Source organism: Rhinoraja longicauda, chromosome 27, assembly GCF_053455715.1.
Source record: "Rhinoraja longicauda isolate Sanriku21f chromosome 27, sRhiLon1.1, whole genome shotgun sequence".
Classification (NCBI taxonomy): domain Eukaryota; kingdom Metazoa; phylum Chordata; class Chondrichthyes; order Rajiformes; family Arhynchobatidae; genus Rhinoraja; species Rhinoraja longicauda.
Window position 1 is genome coordinate 11,527,105 of NC_135979.1, and position 18,104 is coordinate 11,545,208.

An 18,104-nucleotide genomic window follows, 5' to 3' on the forward strand; every position below is an offset into this window, starting at 1 on the left:
AGAGTGTCTAACCATTTTCCTTGACATTTGATGGCATTAGCATCACTGAGCCCCCAACTATCAAATATCCTGGGGGTCATCACTGATCAGAAACACACTGGACCAACCTAAAAAAATAGGATGGCAAGTCAATGAGTAGGTATCCTGTGGTAAGTATCTCACCTCCTGACGCCCCACATTACATTACCTCGAGGGAACAAGGTAGGAAAGCAAAGGAATACTTTCCTCCAGCCTGGTGGAGTGCGGTCTCAACAACTTTAGATGTTTAATACAATCCAAGGCAAAGCAAATCAAATAATTGTTATCCCATTCACTCTTCTAATCCTGTAGCTGATGCAGGGTCTCGACACAAAACATTGATCACCTCTCTGCCTCCACAATTGTTGCCTGACATGCTATGTTCCTCTACCTATTTGTTTTCACTACATTACAGCATCCAATCTTTTGTTTCTTCACTAAATCCCTACACCACTGGTGCAAAGTGACAGCATTATGAGCACCTACAAATGCACTGCTGTAATTTATTTGAGCACCTCAATACAACAAGCTCTGCACCGAAGGACAAGATTAGCAGGCAGTTGGGAACTTGATCCCCTGCAGATCCCCTTCCAAATTCTATGCCATCCTGAGTTGGAAATACAATCACTTGTCCATTGTCATTTGTTCGAAATCCTGAAATGCCAACCTAACAGAAGTATTTTCACCAGAAGGATATAGTATTTTGAGAAAGCAGCTCACTATCACCTCAAGGCCTTTTAGGAGTGGGCAATAAACGCTGACCTTGCCAATGCTCTCCAGAAAAAGAATGCATTAAAATAAAGTTTGTAGTTACTACTTTACTCAGATTATGCTGATCTGGGCAATCCCTTGCAGTGGTTGACTATGCTGCTGAAAAAGCTGCGGGCGGGCAGACACACATGCACGCACACGTATCATAAACTCTCAGCATTTACTTTGTTAAATGCTTGCTTTTTACTCAACATAAAAGGGCCCTAGTTTGCAGTTCTTTTAACGATTGTACAGACAGCAAGGAATTCTACAAAATAAAAAGGAAAATTAGTAAATAAATAAAGACTATGGCCTGCTTTAGCTGAATAAAAAGGATTACATATCAGTATTAATACTTACTCTGGAGACGCATTTGTTACTGATCTATTCTACTGAATGTAATTAATGGGATCATCAACCAACAAGGAATTATTAAAGCCAAAGGACTATTGCATTAGAACAGAAACAGATTTTTTAAGGAGACAACAGTTGCAACAATTGCCTGCTAGGGACACGTTCTAGCTAATTTATTACGTTCACTATCTGGGATGCTAGGTAAGTAGGACGTTTTATTCCTAAGAATGTACATACAGGGATAAAATAATTTCCAGAAGCATTGATTGAGTTAGCAGGAATCCATCTGGAAAAAGTGTCTTTTAGGAATTGAACAACTGAAAGGGTGGATGTAATTAACGGCAGACATGATAGTTTACTAGTCCCCAAAGCATGACACAAAAAGAGTGGGCTTTTGTTGGAGTCATATAGGTGTCATAAGAAACTAAGATAAGCTAGATTGGAATTGAAGACATTTCACGAAAACTGGGCAAAGCTAAAACAAAAGTGAAATCTATTATTCAGAACTGCCAACCTTTCTGTTGAAAATTGATCTGGTGACATGTAGATAGCCTTGGTGTTATTAAGTACTTCTTGATCCATTTTGGGCAAATAATAATCTTGCTTAAACATTACTGAACCCAAGTGAGATTATTCTGAATTCAGTGAAAAATCCATATCGCACAGATCTCAGTGAGGTCAACACCAGGCTTAAACATGATTCTCTGCTCCAGTATTGTCTCTGCAACGAAGTAAAAAGGTAGCTTGTGCTCCAAAACCAAAATTCAGCCACGCATGTACAAGAAACAGGCTCTGCCTTCAAATGAATGAAAGACCGTCAAAGGCAGGACAAACAATTTGGGAGCGGAGACAATGTACCTGTGAAAAGAGCACTTAGGCAATCTGGTGATTCCTTGAGGCGAATGTAGTATGTTTACATTACTAACTCATTTCTTTTCCGACAATAACATTATTTTACAGGATTAACCCTAAAAGAAACATGCCACTGAACACTATTAATCCTTTATGTTCTGTAAAAGATGGACATTCACAGGCAGCTCTTGCACAACCCAAATTTTCATCACCTCCAAGAGTGATGTTAGGACAGTGGAAAAAAACAGCCATCCCATCTGTGAAGAATGGGTTCCACCTCAGGTAGTATCCCAAGATGTATAATTTTTAAGCACTTGAATCAAATATTAATCTCATTATACCAGCTACTTCATTGTATTTACCTGTGATTGTGAATCATGCGAACGTCATAGACACGCACAAAGGGCCCACTTGCCCCGACAGCCAGATAGTTGTTGTTTTGAGGATTAATGGCCAGGCACTTGGCCTCCACATGTTGTCCGCAGTATTCTGTGAGATCCACCAGTATCTGTGAGTGCTTGCTGCTCTCCCTTAGATCATACTGTCTATAATAGAAAAGACTGCATATTAATGTGACACAAAGGTCGCTTGTATACTATCCGGTCTTCTGTGACATCATAGCTTCCTACACCTTCAACCTTCCCATACTCTGGAATCCCGTCCAACCTTCAAAGATTTCTGGATTTTACACTTGTGCCTAGAATTGTACTCTCTTATCAATAGCTCTTTTGTTTCTTGGCATGCATTTATCTGTTGAAATTGCCTTCAATCCCTCCGTTTCTAATCCTTCCCTTAAGATGTCCGACTATTTTGTTATCTCCTTGAGGTTTTGGGCTTGTTTAAATTAAATTTGAGTGGAAGTGTTAGGATATTCCTGTTGTAGGCACGGAATGAAAGCTGCTTCAGGAATGAAAGGGGCCTAAATGGTGTGGAACTGGCATGTGTCCAACTGAAAACATTCTGATTTTCGATCGTGTAATGAAAATATTTGTCAAGTGGTGATAGGGAAGACATGGAAACTAATAGGCAGAGTTCACTGCAAAGGCAAATTGAAGCCAGCGTAGATCCATAATGGCAATTGAAAAGAAATAAGGCTCTGCAAGTAATGAAGTGAATAATTAGATAAATATGTCAGGTAACATTAGATGTGAGGGGAATGCTGTGCAAATTGCGAGTTGGTTTGAGTGGTCCAGATTGTAACTGTCATAAACTCCCATTTAATGTATGTCCTGCATACTGTCGCTACAAGGAAAGTTAATGACAAAGATTGGTATTACTGTAATTCTGGGTGATCTTCATTTAACTTTCTTAAAATTGCAAGCGTGGTGAATTATAAAGATAACAGCTGTAAGTGGAAACAAAAGCAGCATAAACAATGCACCAAATGGCCTGTCAGTTACAACTATGTTAGGGATAAATGTAGGATCAGAGCAATAGGGACCCCGATTGGGACCCCTGTGGGTTGTAAATGGATGGCTGTAGGGCCTGTTTCTGTGCTGTACTGATCTATGACTGCACAAGATGCAACCTAAATGAGGCACGAGCCAATGCTCCAACAATACCTCACTGTTCCGTCTTCTGCTGCACTCCAGAACGTGTTGGGCCACATGGGAGCTGCTGCAATTCGCTTCACACGATTGGTGTGCTCGCCAAACATATGAATAGTTTCCTTAACAGTCAAGTCGTGGACATGCACCTTGGAATCAGCAGCCCCGGTAATCAGTGTGCGATCATTCGAGTGAGGAAGGAACTGGAACACAAAAAGTAACAAATACAGCAAACAACTCACCAGGTCAATACAAAGCAAGTGCATAAAGAGAGGTGTCGCCCCCATTACTAGATATTCAGTGCATTCAACATAGATAATTCCCGGCCAAAAGATCCTGAAATCCATCTAATTAGTTCCCAGACAAGCACAAAATGATCAAACCATCCTCACCAGCTGCTCACAATATGGCCACTGCCAATACTCAGCAATACCAAAAATAGAACATCTCTCACCCAGAATTACAGTAATAACAATCTTTGTCATTAACTTTCCTTGGAGTTACAGTATGCACGACATACATTAAATGGGAGTTTGTGACAGTTACAATCTGGACCACTCAAGCCAACTAGCAATTTGCACAACATTCCCGTCTCAGCTAATGTTACCTGACATAATTATCTAATTATTCACTTCATTAGTTGTGGAGCCTTATTTCTTTCAATTGCCATTATGGGTCTACGAAATAGCGACTGCATTTCAAAACCCCTGAGATTATTTGATGAGTCTGTGCAGGTTTTACTCTAATTTTATCCTAATATATATATATCCATGCTGGGAACCTTTGATAAGACTGTGTAGATGGAGTTTTATTCTGTCCCTATGCTACCCATGCTAATTCTGTACAAAAATGTCTCAGCTGCTTCATTGAAACTGAAGCAAAAAGTGGACACAGTATAAATTGGTAGATACTGGAAGGTACAATCAAAATCCAGAAATCCACAGCTAGCCACAGTGGATCGAAGGGAGGATGGCTGAAGAAATTCAGGAACAAAGGGTTGCAATTCTGGATCTCTCTCCAGAGAAAACATTTTAAAGTAAGAGAAGTATTTCTTTCACAAAGCAATGTTTCCTATATTGGCACCTGCCTCCTCCCAAGATCATTTAGCAGTAACAACTGAAGATCACATAATCATACAGCACTGGAGAGCATTTGACCTCTCCCATCTGAGATAGCAAGAGTGCAAAATCGCTGGAGTTCATAAACAAAGAACAGTAAATCAAGTTTTTACAGATGGAATTTAATCCATTCACTTAGTGTTCTAGCCATAACAACGGGCAATTTCTTCAAAGTTACACTTGTGGAAGCACTATTTCTATCCACACTGTAAGTTGGGTGAACCTGAACACCTCTGAATAAAATCTCTGAGGCAAATATGTAAAAGTAATTATGTCACTGCCCTCAAAATTAAGAATGCCCAGCCAGACATGGAAAGAGATGCGGCACACTCACTAGATCGAATATCAATCTAATATAAATGTTCACTAACGTTTCGATACTTGGATTGTACCTCTAGAATAAATCTACATAAAGCAGAAATTCAATAGCTGCACCCATTTACAGCCAAATCTGAAAACCACATTTAATATTTCAACAAGCTGCAGAGGAGAGGATACCTTCACTGTGAATATATTAGCAGTGTGCCCAGTATGCATAGTCAGCAGTTTCTTGCAGCTAAAAGGATCCCACAGAATGGTGTGTTGATCATCCGATCCAGAGACCAGCAAACTGTAAGTGAAGACAACAAAATGTTGTAAGCAGCCGTACTCCAGTATTGATGGGTTATTGTCACGTGTACCGAGATACAGTGAAAAGCTGTTGGTGGTGTGCTATCAAATCAAATAATACTATACATGAATGCAATCAAGCCATAGACAAGTAAAACAGGTAGAGTGAAGAGGAAAAAATACCAAAGTGCAGAAAAATGTTTTTCAGCATTATGGCATAATAGTTCCAATTTCCGCAATGAGGTAGGTTGAAAGATCAGGACTGTACCCTAGCTCATGGAAGGATCTTTCAGAAGTCTGATGACAGCAAGGAAGAAGCTGTTCCCGAGTCTGGACGCAGCAACACTAGGTCCAGTGATGTACAGAGGAAAGCAGGGAGAAATGTACTTTTCTGGAGGAAGATGCACATGGTTGGTGCATTGGATAATGAATATTGGATGAGAATCACTGTGACTGGATGGAGGGAGGAAACACATGTTTAGAATGTGTGGAAGATGAACAGCAATAAAGTTGTGTGAAAAAGATATGTTGCAAGGCCAAACTGATAATGAGGTGGACATGCCACGAATGGGGATGGTGGGGTGGGGGAAGAGAAGAAGTGATGTGGTTTGGCGGTGGCCAAGGAAGAGTAAAGAAATGAGCAGCATCACTTACTCGCCCTTTTCATTCCATTCCAGACAGTTCACACAGCCAGAGTGACCCTGTGAGACAAAATGTGAGAGCAGTTTAAATATTAAACAGGTGCCACAATGCAGCAACCTCCCAAAACAGTTATTTACAACAATTATGAATACTGCTGACGATGTTCCCCTCCAGGCGCTTAAAACTTATACGGACCTTGGAAAGAATACTGTGAGAAATCATTTCTATGACCCGAAACTAGAGATTTAAGGGGTCTAGTGATTTAAGATTGAATGAATCGGAGGAATGATAGTATTTTATTTTGAAGCAGCAAATTATGGTCAGAAATGTGCTGACTAAATTGAAGGTAGAAAGGGATTCATAGATTCAGTAAGAACTTTCAAAAGTGGATTGGATAGGTGCTTGAAAAACATACACTTGTCCAAGGAAACAGCAGAAAAGTAATTAACTGTCTGGCTCCTGATAGAGTTGCCATAAGCACCATCGTCCAAGGCCAAATCACTCACATTACAGGGGTATTTAGGTGGCAGGCAGTAATTATTGATTAAGGTGTCTTTAGGGCTTAAGATACAGAGGCTCAAGTTGTCTCACCTCAAGCTCACACTCCAGGCCCAATCGCTTGATGAACGGATCAATGACATGGTATCGACGCTCAAACTTCAGAGTGTTCCGCTCCTAGAGAGAAGAAGGTAGAATACACAAGACTGAGAGGTGGTCAGACTGGAGTTTATCACCACCCTCTCACACCAAATGGCATCCTCCCTCAACCACCATACCAAGTCATCTCAACCCTACCCATGCAGTACCCAGCAGCACACAGCCGACTCGTCCACCCAGGCTTCTAGCACCCCTTTGGAGAGCATTTATATGCCAGCACCTGAATTGGAAAATACATCAATATATTTTGTACCTTTATCTGCCGTTGGGTGATGTCTCTGGTTATATTAAACAGCTCCATTGTTTTTCAGGTGGAACTTCACAGATGAACAATCTCACCGTACTGTAGCTCACCACCAGGCTTCATAGAGAGCAGAAATAAAGAAACTGCCTGCATTTAATCCCAGAAAGGAACAACACGCAACATTGGAATCTGAAAAGACAGCAGAGAACCAAAATAACACATCCATTTTTGCTAAAACAATTCGATTGTATAGTGTCCTTATGATCACAATAAAATCTGCTACCAATCAGCAGCAAAAACAGGCCCAAAGGGTGACAAGGGCCAAAAAGAGAGATGGTGGATGGATGACCTGGAAGCAGAGGGGTGACTGCAGAAGGCATCTGGAATTGGAGTGTGGGGCAGAGGAGAGACTCTCTGCAGATGGTGGGAAGGGCACGCTGCAAGGAGTTATCAGGGTGACTGGGAGGGTGGCGAGAGGTCAGACAGACCGGTGGTTGGGAGATAGAGGCATAGAGCGCGGGAACAGGCCCTTTGGCCCAAATTGTCCACGCTGACCAACATGACCCATCTACACTAGTCCCATCTGCCTGTTTGGCCCATATACCTCTAAACCTATCCTATCCATTTATCTGTCAAAATGTTTCTTAACCATTGCAATAGTACCTGCCTCAACTACCTCCTCCGGCAGCCCGTTCCAATCACCCACCTGTAAAAAAGTTACCCAGACCTCCCAACATTTGATTTTACAAATTCATAATTTTGATGTCCAAAATTCAGAATTTTACATCAAAATTCATAATATGGCGCGTAATGCAACTTTTCAGCAAAAAAAAATGCACGCCAAATGCACGTACGCGTTGCGCTACATTCATGTGAAAAACGACTATTATTTCCAACAGTCTGTAGTTCTTGGACTACATGTGCAATGTCAGGCCTATGAGTATATTCTGCTATTTATAGAAAGGTTATTGAAGGTTATTTAAAACACAAATAATTTTTTTTTGTTTTGTTTTTTCTATTTTGCTTTTTCTTTACACATCCCAATTATCTTGGTGTTGAATAAAAGAACAATGGTCATAAAATGTATGACTATGTTATGAAGAAAGAGTTTCATTTAACACTGCATAAAACTAATTTCATTGAAGACATACTTGCTCCACTGGTCTTCAACAGCAAATCACAATGGTCCATGTCCCCCCCAACCTCCCACTCCCCTCCCCTCACACCTACTCCCACTCTACCCCCACCCCTTTCCTACCTCCACACCCCCTCCCCCCCACTCCCATTCTACCCTGACCCCTCACCCCTACTCCCCTCCCCCCCACCTCCACTTCCCCACCCCAAATCCCCCGCACCCTGACCCCCCCCCCCCAATTCACCCACCCCATCTCCTCTCAACATCAATGGGCCTCACACTGCGCAGAAAGGCGAGGCCGGGTGAGGGCGAGCGGCAAGGCATGTGTTTTGCAGAAAAATGTGAGGTGAAATCGGAATGGCGGAAATTAAAGAAGAATGCGGAAACTTTCGGCAAAATTCGGAAGGGTTGGGAAGTCTGGTTACCCCTCAGGTTCGTATGAAATATTTCCTCCACTCACCTTAAACCTATGTCCTCCGGTTCTCAATTCCCCTAAACTGGGAAAAAGACAGTGTGTCTACCCAATTTATTCCTCTCATGATTTTGTACATCTCCATAAGATAACCCCTCATCCTCCTGCCCTCCAATGCCCTCCCAGCTCTGGCCTGCTCAACCTTTCCCAAGAGCTCAGGGCCTTGTGTCCTGGCAACATTCCTGTAAATCTTCTCTGCATCCTTTCCAGCTTAACAACATCTTTCGTAGAACATGGTGACCAAAACTGAACATCTATATACTAAAACTAGTTTGTTTGTTTATTTGTGATCGAACTACAGAAACGGTACACGATAGTGTGACAATTTTAGGCCCACCTGACTCACCGTCGTCGCTTTAATGGTAAAGCAAGTAGTTTTATTGAAATCGGTGTTATTTTTTTCAAGTTATTCATATTTTAAAGTTTAAATCTATCTCCTCGGGAGGGAGGAGGGGGAGGGAGGGAGGGGGGTTGAGGGGGATGGAGAGGGGAAGTGGGGAGGGGGGAAGGAGAGGGTGCTGCACCAATGCAGGAGAGGTTTGGGCCCAGCGGGTCCATTTGGTCTAGTAATACTCTAAATGTGGTCTCAACAACGTCTTATATAAGTGCATCATGACTTCCCAACTTTTATAAATAGGTAGACACAAGATGCTGGAGTAACTCAGCGGGGCAGGCAGCATTTTTGGAGAAAAGGTATAGATGATGTTTCGGGTCGAAACCCTTCTTTAGACTTCAATAATCTGACTGACGAAGGCCAATGTGCCGGAAGCTGTTTTGATCACCCTATCTAACTGTGACACCACTTTCAAGGAACTATGTACCTGCAATCCTAGATCCCTGTGCTCTACCAAACTCCCCAGAGCCCTACCATTCACTGTGAAGGTCTTGCCCATGTTAGACTTCCCAAACTGCAACATCTCACAATTCTCGGTATTAAATTCCATCAACTATTCCTCAGCCCACCTGCCCAACCCATCAAGATCCTGCTGCAATTTTTGTAAATAGTAGATAGTAAAAGAGAAAAAAGTGCTGGACGGGAAAGTAGGGTTGCAGCAACAGCAATCAGAACAAAAGGGCGGCACAGTGGTGCAACAGTAGAGCTGCTGCCTCACAGTGCCAGAGTCCCGGGTTTTATCCTGACTTTGTGTGCTGAGTGTGTGGAGTTTATGTTCTGCCTGTGACCACGTGGGTTTTCTTCCACATTCCAAAGATGTGCAAATAGGTCAATTTGCTTTTGTAAATTGCCCCTAGTGTGTCAGTAGCGACAGTGGGATAACATAAAACTAGTGTAAGGGTGATCAATGGTCGGCTCGGAGTCAGTGGGTGGAAGGGACGCTTTAAAACTAAACTAAATAAAATTTAGGGAAAGCGCAAAAAGGTATTTAGCTCCTTGAGCAGGTTTCCTCATTCTGCAAGATCATAGATCACGAAACATCACATGCCCACCTCTTCCCTATGTCTTCTTTGAGGTTCAATAGACAATAGGTGCAGGAGTAGGCCATTCGGCCCTTCGAGCCAGCACCGCCAATGTGATCATGGCTGATAATTCTCAATCAGTATCCCGTTCCTGCCTTCTCCCCATACCCCCTGACTCTGCTATCCTTAAGAGCTCTATCTAGCTCTCTGTTGAATGCATTCAGAGAATTGGCCTCCACTGCCTTCTGAGGCAGAGAATTCCACAGATTCACAACTCTCTGACTGAAAAAGTTTTTCCTCATCTCCGTTCTAAATGGCCTACCCCTTATTCTTAAACTGTGACCCCTGGTTCTGGACTCTCCCAACATTGGGAACATGTTTCCTGCCTCTAACGTGTCCAACCCCTTAATAATCTTATATGTTTCGATAAGATCCACTCTCATCCTTCTAAATTCCAGTGTATACAAGCCGAGTCGCTCCAGTCTTTCAACATACGACAGTCCCGCCATTCCGGTAATTAAGCTAGTAAAACTAGGCTGCACGCCCTCAATAGCACGAATATCCTTCCTCAAATTTGGAGACCAAAACTGCACACAGTACTCCAGGTGCGGTCTCACTAGGGCCCTGTACAAATGCAGAAGGACCTCTTTGCTCCTATACTCAACTCCCAGCACCGAGCCTTGCGGTACCGCACTAGTCACTGCCTGCCATTCTGAAAGGGACCCATTTATCCCCACTCTTTGCTTTCTGTCTGTCAACCAATTTTCTATCCATGTCAGTACCCTACCCGCAGTACCATGCTCTAATTTTGCCCACTAATCTCCTATGTGGGACCTTGTCGAAGGCTTTCTGAAAGTCGAGGTACACCACATCCACTGGCTCTCCCCTGTCAATTATCCTAGTTACATCCTCAAAAAATTCCAGAAGATTAGTCAAGCATGATTTCCCCTTCGTAAATCCATGCTGACTTGGAACGATCCTGTTACTGCTATCCAAATGCTCTGCAATTTCGTCTTTTATAATTGACTCCAGCATCTTCCCCACCACTGATGTCAGACTAACTGGTCTATAATTTCCCATTTACTCTCTCCCTCCTTTCTTAAAAAGTGGGATAACATTAGCTACCCTCCAATCCACAGGAACTGATCCTGAATCTATAGAACAATTTCTAGCGCCACCTCCTTAAGTACCCTGGGATGCAGACCATCAGGCCCTGGGGATTTATCAGCCTTCAGTCCCATCAGTCTACCCAACACCATTTCCTGCCTAATGTAAATTTCCTTCAGTTCCTCCATCACACTAGCATCTCTGCCCACTAGAACATATGGGAGATTGTTTGTATCTTCCTTAGTGAAGACAGATCCAAAGTACCGGTTCAACTCGTCCTTGTTCCCCATAATAAATTCCCCTGCTTCTGTCTTCAAGGGACCCACATTTGCCTTGACTATTTTTTTCCTCTTCACATACGTAAAAAAGCTTTTACTATCCTCCTTTATATTATTGGCTAGCTTACCCTCGTACCTCATCTTTTCTCCCCGTATTGCCTTTTTAGTTAACTTTTGTTGCTCTTTAAAAGAGCCCCAATCCTCTGGCTTCCCACTCTTCTTTGCTATGTTGTACTTCTCTTTTATTTTTATGCTGTCCTTGACTTCCCTTGTCAGATGTGATTTACAAATATTTATTACCCAGTCTTTTACAGGATCAACAGCATTTCCAACACCTGGACAATCTAGGTCCCCACCCTCTCTCTACTCCTCCCCACTCTGTAATTTAAAACACGCTTGCTTTCTTGTTTTTCCAGTTTTAGAAAAAGGTCATCAATCTGAAATATTAATTCCATTTCTCTCTCCACAGATGCGGCCTGACCTGTCTTTATTTTCATTTTTCACAGATATCCAATTTTGCATATTTTTAAACATTTTGAAGAACAATTTATCGGTTTCCCTATCTTGACTTTCTTAAAATACACTTTGGCATGACCATATTTCAATCCAAAGCAATTCAAGAAAAGTTAAATAGAATATTGTTACATATCTGAAAAAAATCTCTTGCCTCCTTCCTTTAAATCAACAGTATTTTTCAAAGGTCCTAAAGATCTGTTACTCATGCTTTAATTTTCTTCATTACTATTGGTTTGATTACATTATCCTTGTCGAGTCCCTGGCCAGGCTAGTATCTATCTCCTAGGGATGCACCACGTTATCTTCGACTGTGAATAATAATGTAAATTGATTGATTGATACAGCATAGAAACAGGTTCTTCAGCTCACCCAGTCCATGTCAACCCCATTCACACTGGTCCCATGTTATCCTATGTTCACATCCACTCTCTACACACCAGGGGCAATCTTACAAAGGCCAATTAGCCTACAAATAGCACATCTTTAGGATGTGGAAAGAAACCAGAGCACCCAGAGGAAACTCACTCAGTCACAGGGAAAATGTGCAAATTCCACATCCGACAGCACCCGAGCTCAGGATCGGTCTTGGGTAGGAAAGAACTGTAGATGCTGGTTTAAATCGAAGGTAGACGCAAAATGCTGGAGTAACTCAGCGGGACAGGCATGTCTCTGGTACTGGGAGACTGCAGCTCGACCTGCTGTGCCAATGTGCTGCTCTGTTAACTAAGTATGCAACATGCCTTCTACTTATTTTTCATTTACATTATCACTGTTACACATTTTCAAGAGACATATGTTGGTCCTGAACATTCTCATTTTCCTAATAAAATTGTAAAAGCATTAAGATGACGTCCAAGTGTTTGTTGCATATTTCTTTTTTGTAGTTTCTACTATATTTTCTTAGCTTCTGCTGTTATTTGCCAAGATACTGTGTATCTTTTCCATAAAAAATAGGTGCAGGAGTAGGCCATTTGGCCCTTCGAGCCAGCACCGCCATTCAATATGATCATGGCTGATCATCCAAAATCAGTACCCCGTTCCGGCTTTTTCCCCATATCCCTTGATTCCCTTAGCCCTGAGAGTTAAATCTAACTCTCTCTTGAAAACATCCAGTGAAATGGCTTCCACTGCCTTCTGTGGCAGAGAATTCCATAGATTCACAACTCTCTGGGTTAAAAAGTTTTTCCTCAACTCAGTTCTAAATGGCCTACTCCTTATTCTTAAACTGTGACCTCGGGTTCTGGACTGCCCCAACATTGGGAACATTTTTCCTGCATCTACCCTGTCCAATCCTCCAAGAATTTTATAGACAATAGGTGCAGGAGTAGGCCATTCGGCCCTTCGAGCCAGCACCGCCATTCAATGCGATCATGGCTGATCATTCTCCATCAGTACCCCGTTCCTGCTTTCTCCCCATACCCCCTGACTCCGCTATCCTTAAGAGCTCTATCTAGCTCTCTCTTGAATGTATTCAGAGAATTGGCCTCCACTGCCTTCTGAGGCAGAGAATTCCACAGATTCACAACTCTCTGACTGAAAATGTTTTTCCTCATCTCTGTTCTAAATGGCCTACCCCTTATTCTTAAACTGTGGCCCCTGGTTCTGGACTCCCCCAACATTGGGAACATGTTTCCTGCCTCTAATGTGTCCAACCCCTTAATAATCTTATACGTTTCGATAAGATCCCCTCTCATCCTTCTAAATTCCAGTGTATACACGCCTAGTCGCTCCAGTCTTTCAACATATGACAGTCCCGCCATTCCGGGAATTAACCTAGTAAACCTACGCTGCACGTCCTCAATAGCAAAAATATCCTTCCTCAAATTTGGAGACCAAAACTGCACACAGTACTCCAGGTGCGGTCTCACTAGGGCCCTGTACAACTGCAGAAGGACCTCTTTGCTACTATACTCAACTCCTCTTGTTATGAAGGCCAACATTCCATTGGCTTTCTTCACTGCCTGCTGTACCTGCATGCTTCCTTTCAGTGACTGATGCACTAGGACACCCAGATCACGTTGTACGTCCCCTTTTCCTAACTTGACACCATTCAGATAATAATCTGCCTTCCTATTCTTACCACCAAAGTGGATAACCTCACACTTATCCACACTGTGGCGGCACGGTAGCGCAGCGGTAGAGTTGCTGCTTTACAGCGAATGCAGCGCCGGAGACTCAGGTTCGATCCTGACTACGGTTGCTGCACTGTAAGGAGTTTGTACGTTCTCCCCGTGACCTGCGTGGGTTTTCTCCGAGATCTTCGGTTTCCTCCCACACTCCAAAGACGTACAGGTATGTAGGTTAATTGGCTGGGTAAATGTAAAAATTGTCCCTAGTGGGTGTAGGATAGTGTTAATGTACGGGGATCACTGGGCGGCACGGACTTGGAAGGCCGAAAAGGCCTGTTTCCGGCTGTATATATATGATGATGATATGATTAAACTGCATCTGCCAAGCATCCGCCCACTCGACACAACCTGTCCAAGTCACCCTGCAATCTCGTAGCATCTTCCTCACAGTTCACACTGCCACCCAGCTTTGTATCATCTGCAAATTTGCTAATGGTACTTTTAATCCGTTCATCCAAGTCATTGATGTATATTGTAAATAGCTGCGGTCCCAACACCGAGCCTTGCGGTACCCCACTAGTCACTGCCTGCCATTCTGAAAGGGACCCATTTATCCCCACTCTTTGCTTTCTGTCTGTCAACCAACTTTCTATCCATGTCAGTACCCTACCTCCAATACCATGTGCTCTAATTTTGCCCACCAATCTCCTATGTGGGACCTTGTCGAAGGCTTTCTGAAAGTCGAGGTACACCACATCCACCGGCTCTCCCCTGTCAATTTTCCTAGTTACATCCTCAAAAAATTCCAGTAGATTAGTCAACCATGATTTCCCCTTCGTAAATCCATGCTGACTCGGAACGATCCTGTTACTGCTATCCAAATGCTCCGCATTTTATGTTTCTATAAGATCCCCTCTCATCCTTCTAAATTCCAGCGAATACAAGCCCAGTCGACCTTTTCTTTCATCATATGTCAGTCCCGCAATCCCAGGAATTAACCTGGTGAACCTACGTGGCACTCCCTCAATGGCAATAATGTCCTTCCTGAAATTAGGAGACCAAAATTGCACACAATACTCCAGGTGCGGTCTCACCAGGGCCCTGTACAATTGCAATAGATCTCCTTGCTCCTAAACTCAAATCCTCTCGCAATGATGGCCAACATCCCATTAGCTTTCTTCACTGCCTGCTGTACCTGCATGCTTACTTTCAGTGACTGATGTACAAGCACACCCGGGTCACGTTGCACCTCCCCTTCCCCTATTCTGTTACCATTCAGATAATAATCTGCCTTCCTGTTATTGCCACCAAAGTGGATAACCTCACATTTATCCACATTATTATACTGCACACGGTATTGAGGGTTCAGTGTTGAGGTGGATAGAAAATTGGTTGGCAGACAGGAAGCAAAGAATAGGAATAAACGGGTCCTTTGGCAGGCAGTGACTAGTGGGGTACCGCAAGGCTCAGTGCTGGGACCCCAGTTATTTAGTGTATATTAATGATTTGGACGAGGGAATTGAATGCAACATCTCTAAGTTTGCGGATGACACGAAGCTGGGTGGCAGTGTTAGCTGCGAGGAGGATGCTAGGAGGCTGCAGAGTGACTTGGATAGATTAGGCGAGTGGGCAAATGCATGGCAGATTCAATATAATGTGGATAAATGTGAGGTTATCCACTTTGGCGGCAAGAACAGGAAAGCAGAGTATTACCTGAATGGTGACCGATTGGGAGAAGGGGAGATGCAACGTGACCTGGGTGTCATGGTGCACCAGTCATTGAAAGCAAGCATGCAGGTGCAGCAGGCAGTGAAGAAAGCGAATGGTATGTTGGCATTCATAGCAAGAGGATTTGAGTTTAGGAGCAGGGAGGTTCTGCTGCAGTTGTACAGGGCCTTGGTGAGACCGCACCTGGAGTATTGTGTGCAGTTTTGGTCTCCTAACCTGAGGAAAGACGTTCTTGCCTTAGAGGGAGTACAGAGAAGGTTCACCAGATTGATCCCTGGGATGGCGGGACTTACATATGTACTCGCTGGAATTTAGAAGACTGAGGGGGGATCTTATAGAAACATATAAAATTCTTAAGGGGTTGGAGAGGCTAGATGCGGGAAAATTGTTCCCGATGTTGGGGGAGTCCAGAACCAGGGGTCACAGCTTAAGGATAAGGGGGAAGTCTTTTAGGACCGAGATGAGAAAACATTTCTTCACACAGAGAGTGGTGAGTCTGTGGAATTCTCTGCCACAGAAGGTAGTTGAGGCCAGTTCATTGGCTATATTTAAGAGGGAGTTAGATGTGGCCCTTTTTGCTAAAGGGATCAGGGGGTATGGAGAGAAGGCAGGTACAGGCTACTGAGCTGAATGATCAGCCATGATCATATTGAATGGCGGTGCAGGCTCGAAGGGCCGAATGGCCTACTCCTGCACCTATTTTCTATGTTTCTATGCATCTGCCATGCTTCTGCCCACTCACCCAACCTATCCAAGCAACCCTGCAGCCTCATTGCATCCTCCTTGCATCTCACACTGCCACCCAGCTTTGTGTCATCCGCAAACTTAAGAGATTTTACATTTAATTCCCTTGTCTAAATCGTTAATATATATTGTAAACAACTGGGGTCCCAGCACCGAGCCTTGCGGCACCGCACGAGTCACTGCCTGTCGTTCTGAAAAGGACCTGTTAATTCCTACTCTTTGCCTCATGTCTGCCAACCAGTTCTCTATCCATGTCAATACCCTACCCCCAATACCATGTGCTCTAATTTTGCACACTAATCTCTTGTGTGAGACCTTGTCAAAGGCTTTCTGAAAGTCCAGATACACCACATTCACTGGCTCTCTGTAATCCATTCTACTTGTTACATCCTCAAAAAATTCCAAAAGATTAGTCAAGCATGATTTCCCCTTCACAAATCCATGCTGACTTGGACCGACCCCGTCACTGCTTTCCAAAGGTGCTGCTATAACATCTTTAATAATCGACTCCAGCATCCTCCCCACTACCGATGTAAGACTAACTGGTCTATAATTCCCCGTTTTCTCTCTCCCTCCTTTCTTAAAAGGTGGAGGTACATTGGCTATCCTCCAGTCCACAGGAACTGATCCAGAGTCGAGAGAACACTGGAAAATGATCATCAATGCATCCACGGTTTCTAGGGCCACCTCCTTGAGTATTCTGGGATGCAGACCATTAGGCCCTGGGAATTTATCTGCCTTGAGTCCCAACAGTTTACCTAACACCATTTTCTGACTAATGTGGATTCCCTTCACTTCCTCCCTCCCATTAGATTCTCGGTCCCCGAGTATTTCCTGGAGATTGTTTGTGTGTTCCTTTGTGAAGACAGAACCAAAGTACTCGTTTAACTGTTAAGCCATTTCCTCGTTTCCCATTATAAATTCACCTGTCTCTGACTTTAAGGGACCTACATTCATCTTCACTAATCTTTTCCTTTCTACATACCTAAAGAAACTTTTACAGTCAGTTTTTATATCCCCGGAAAGCTTTCTTTCGTGCTCTTTTTTCCTCCTTTTAATTAACCCCTTTGTCCTCCTCTGTTGAGTTCTAAATATCTCCCAGTTCTCTGGTTTGCCGTTTCTTCTGGCCAATTTATATGCCTCTTCCTTGGATTTAACACTATCCTTGACTTCCCTCGTCAGCCACGGTTGAGCCGCCTTCATAGTTTTATTTTTTCGCCAGACAGGGATGAACAATTTCTGGAGTTCATCCATGTGGTCTTTAAATCTTTGCAATTGCATCTCCACTGCCAACCCTTTAAGTATAATTTGCCAGTCTATCCTAGCCAATTCCCATCTCATACCTTCAAAGTCTCCTTTATTCAAGTTCAGGACCCTAGTCTCTGAATTAACCGTGTCACTCTCCATCCTCATGCAGAATTCCACCATATTATGGTCACTGTTGCCCAAAGGGCCTTGCACAACAAGCTCGCTAACTAGTTCTAGCATTCTAGATTCTAAGTTGGACTCGCATCAGAGATTGTCCATGGAAGATCAGTTAATAGTAAGATGTTAGGTGAATGGTGGAAGGTGCTCAAAAAGGGATTTGTGATTTGGAATTACTCTACACTTGCTATGGTTGACCAAGGAGGTGAGGACACGTTAAAAAAAAAAACGAAGGCAAAATTATCATGGATCCTGGTATTAAATGCAATCACACTTTGGTTGCTTTTATACAACTGTTCATATAAAAAAAATCATACGCCAGTCAAAATTTAACACGGTCTGTCCCCTTGATGATTCTAGGACACATTGTTACAGAAAGAACACTGAACATAGATTTAATTCACTAGTTTTCTTAGCCTGTCT

The 18,104-nt window shown here is 43.1% G+C and overlaps 1 protein-coding gene across 1 annotated transcript in view; it reads right to left on the reverse strand.

The window, feature by feature from the left end:
* The window catches only part of wdtc1 (WD and tetratricopeptide repeats 1), a 38,519-nt gene that overhangs the window by 16,126 nt on the left and 4,289 nt on the right, over positions 1-18,104 (reverse strand). The window contains exons 2-7 of the mRNA XM_078423017.1: positions 6,801-6,980; positions 6,482-6,565; positions 5,903-5,949; positions 5,138-5,249; positions 3,537-3,724; positions 2,337-2,519 (exon numbers count right to left, since the gene is read on the reverse strand). Of these exons, the coding sequence (XP_078279143.1) occupies positions 2,337-2,519; positions 3,537-3,724; positions 5,138-5,249; positions 5,903-5,949; positions 6,482-6,565; positions 6,801-6,848 (662 nt within the window). The 5' untranslated portion in view covers positions 6,849-6,980. The remainder of the gene's footprint in view (positions 1-2,336; positions 2,520-3,536; positions 3,725-5,137; positions 5,250-5,902; positions 5,950-6,481; positions 6,566-6,800; positions 6,981-18,104) is intronic.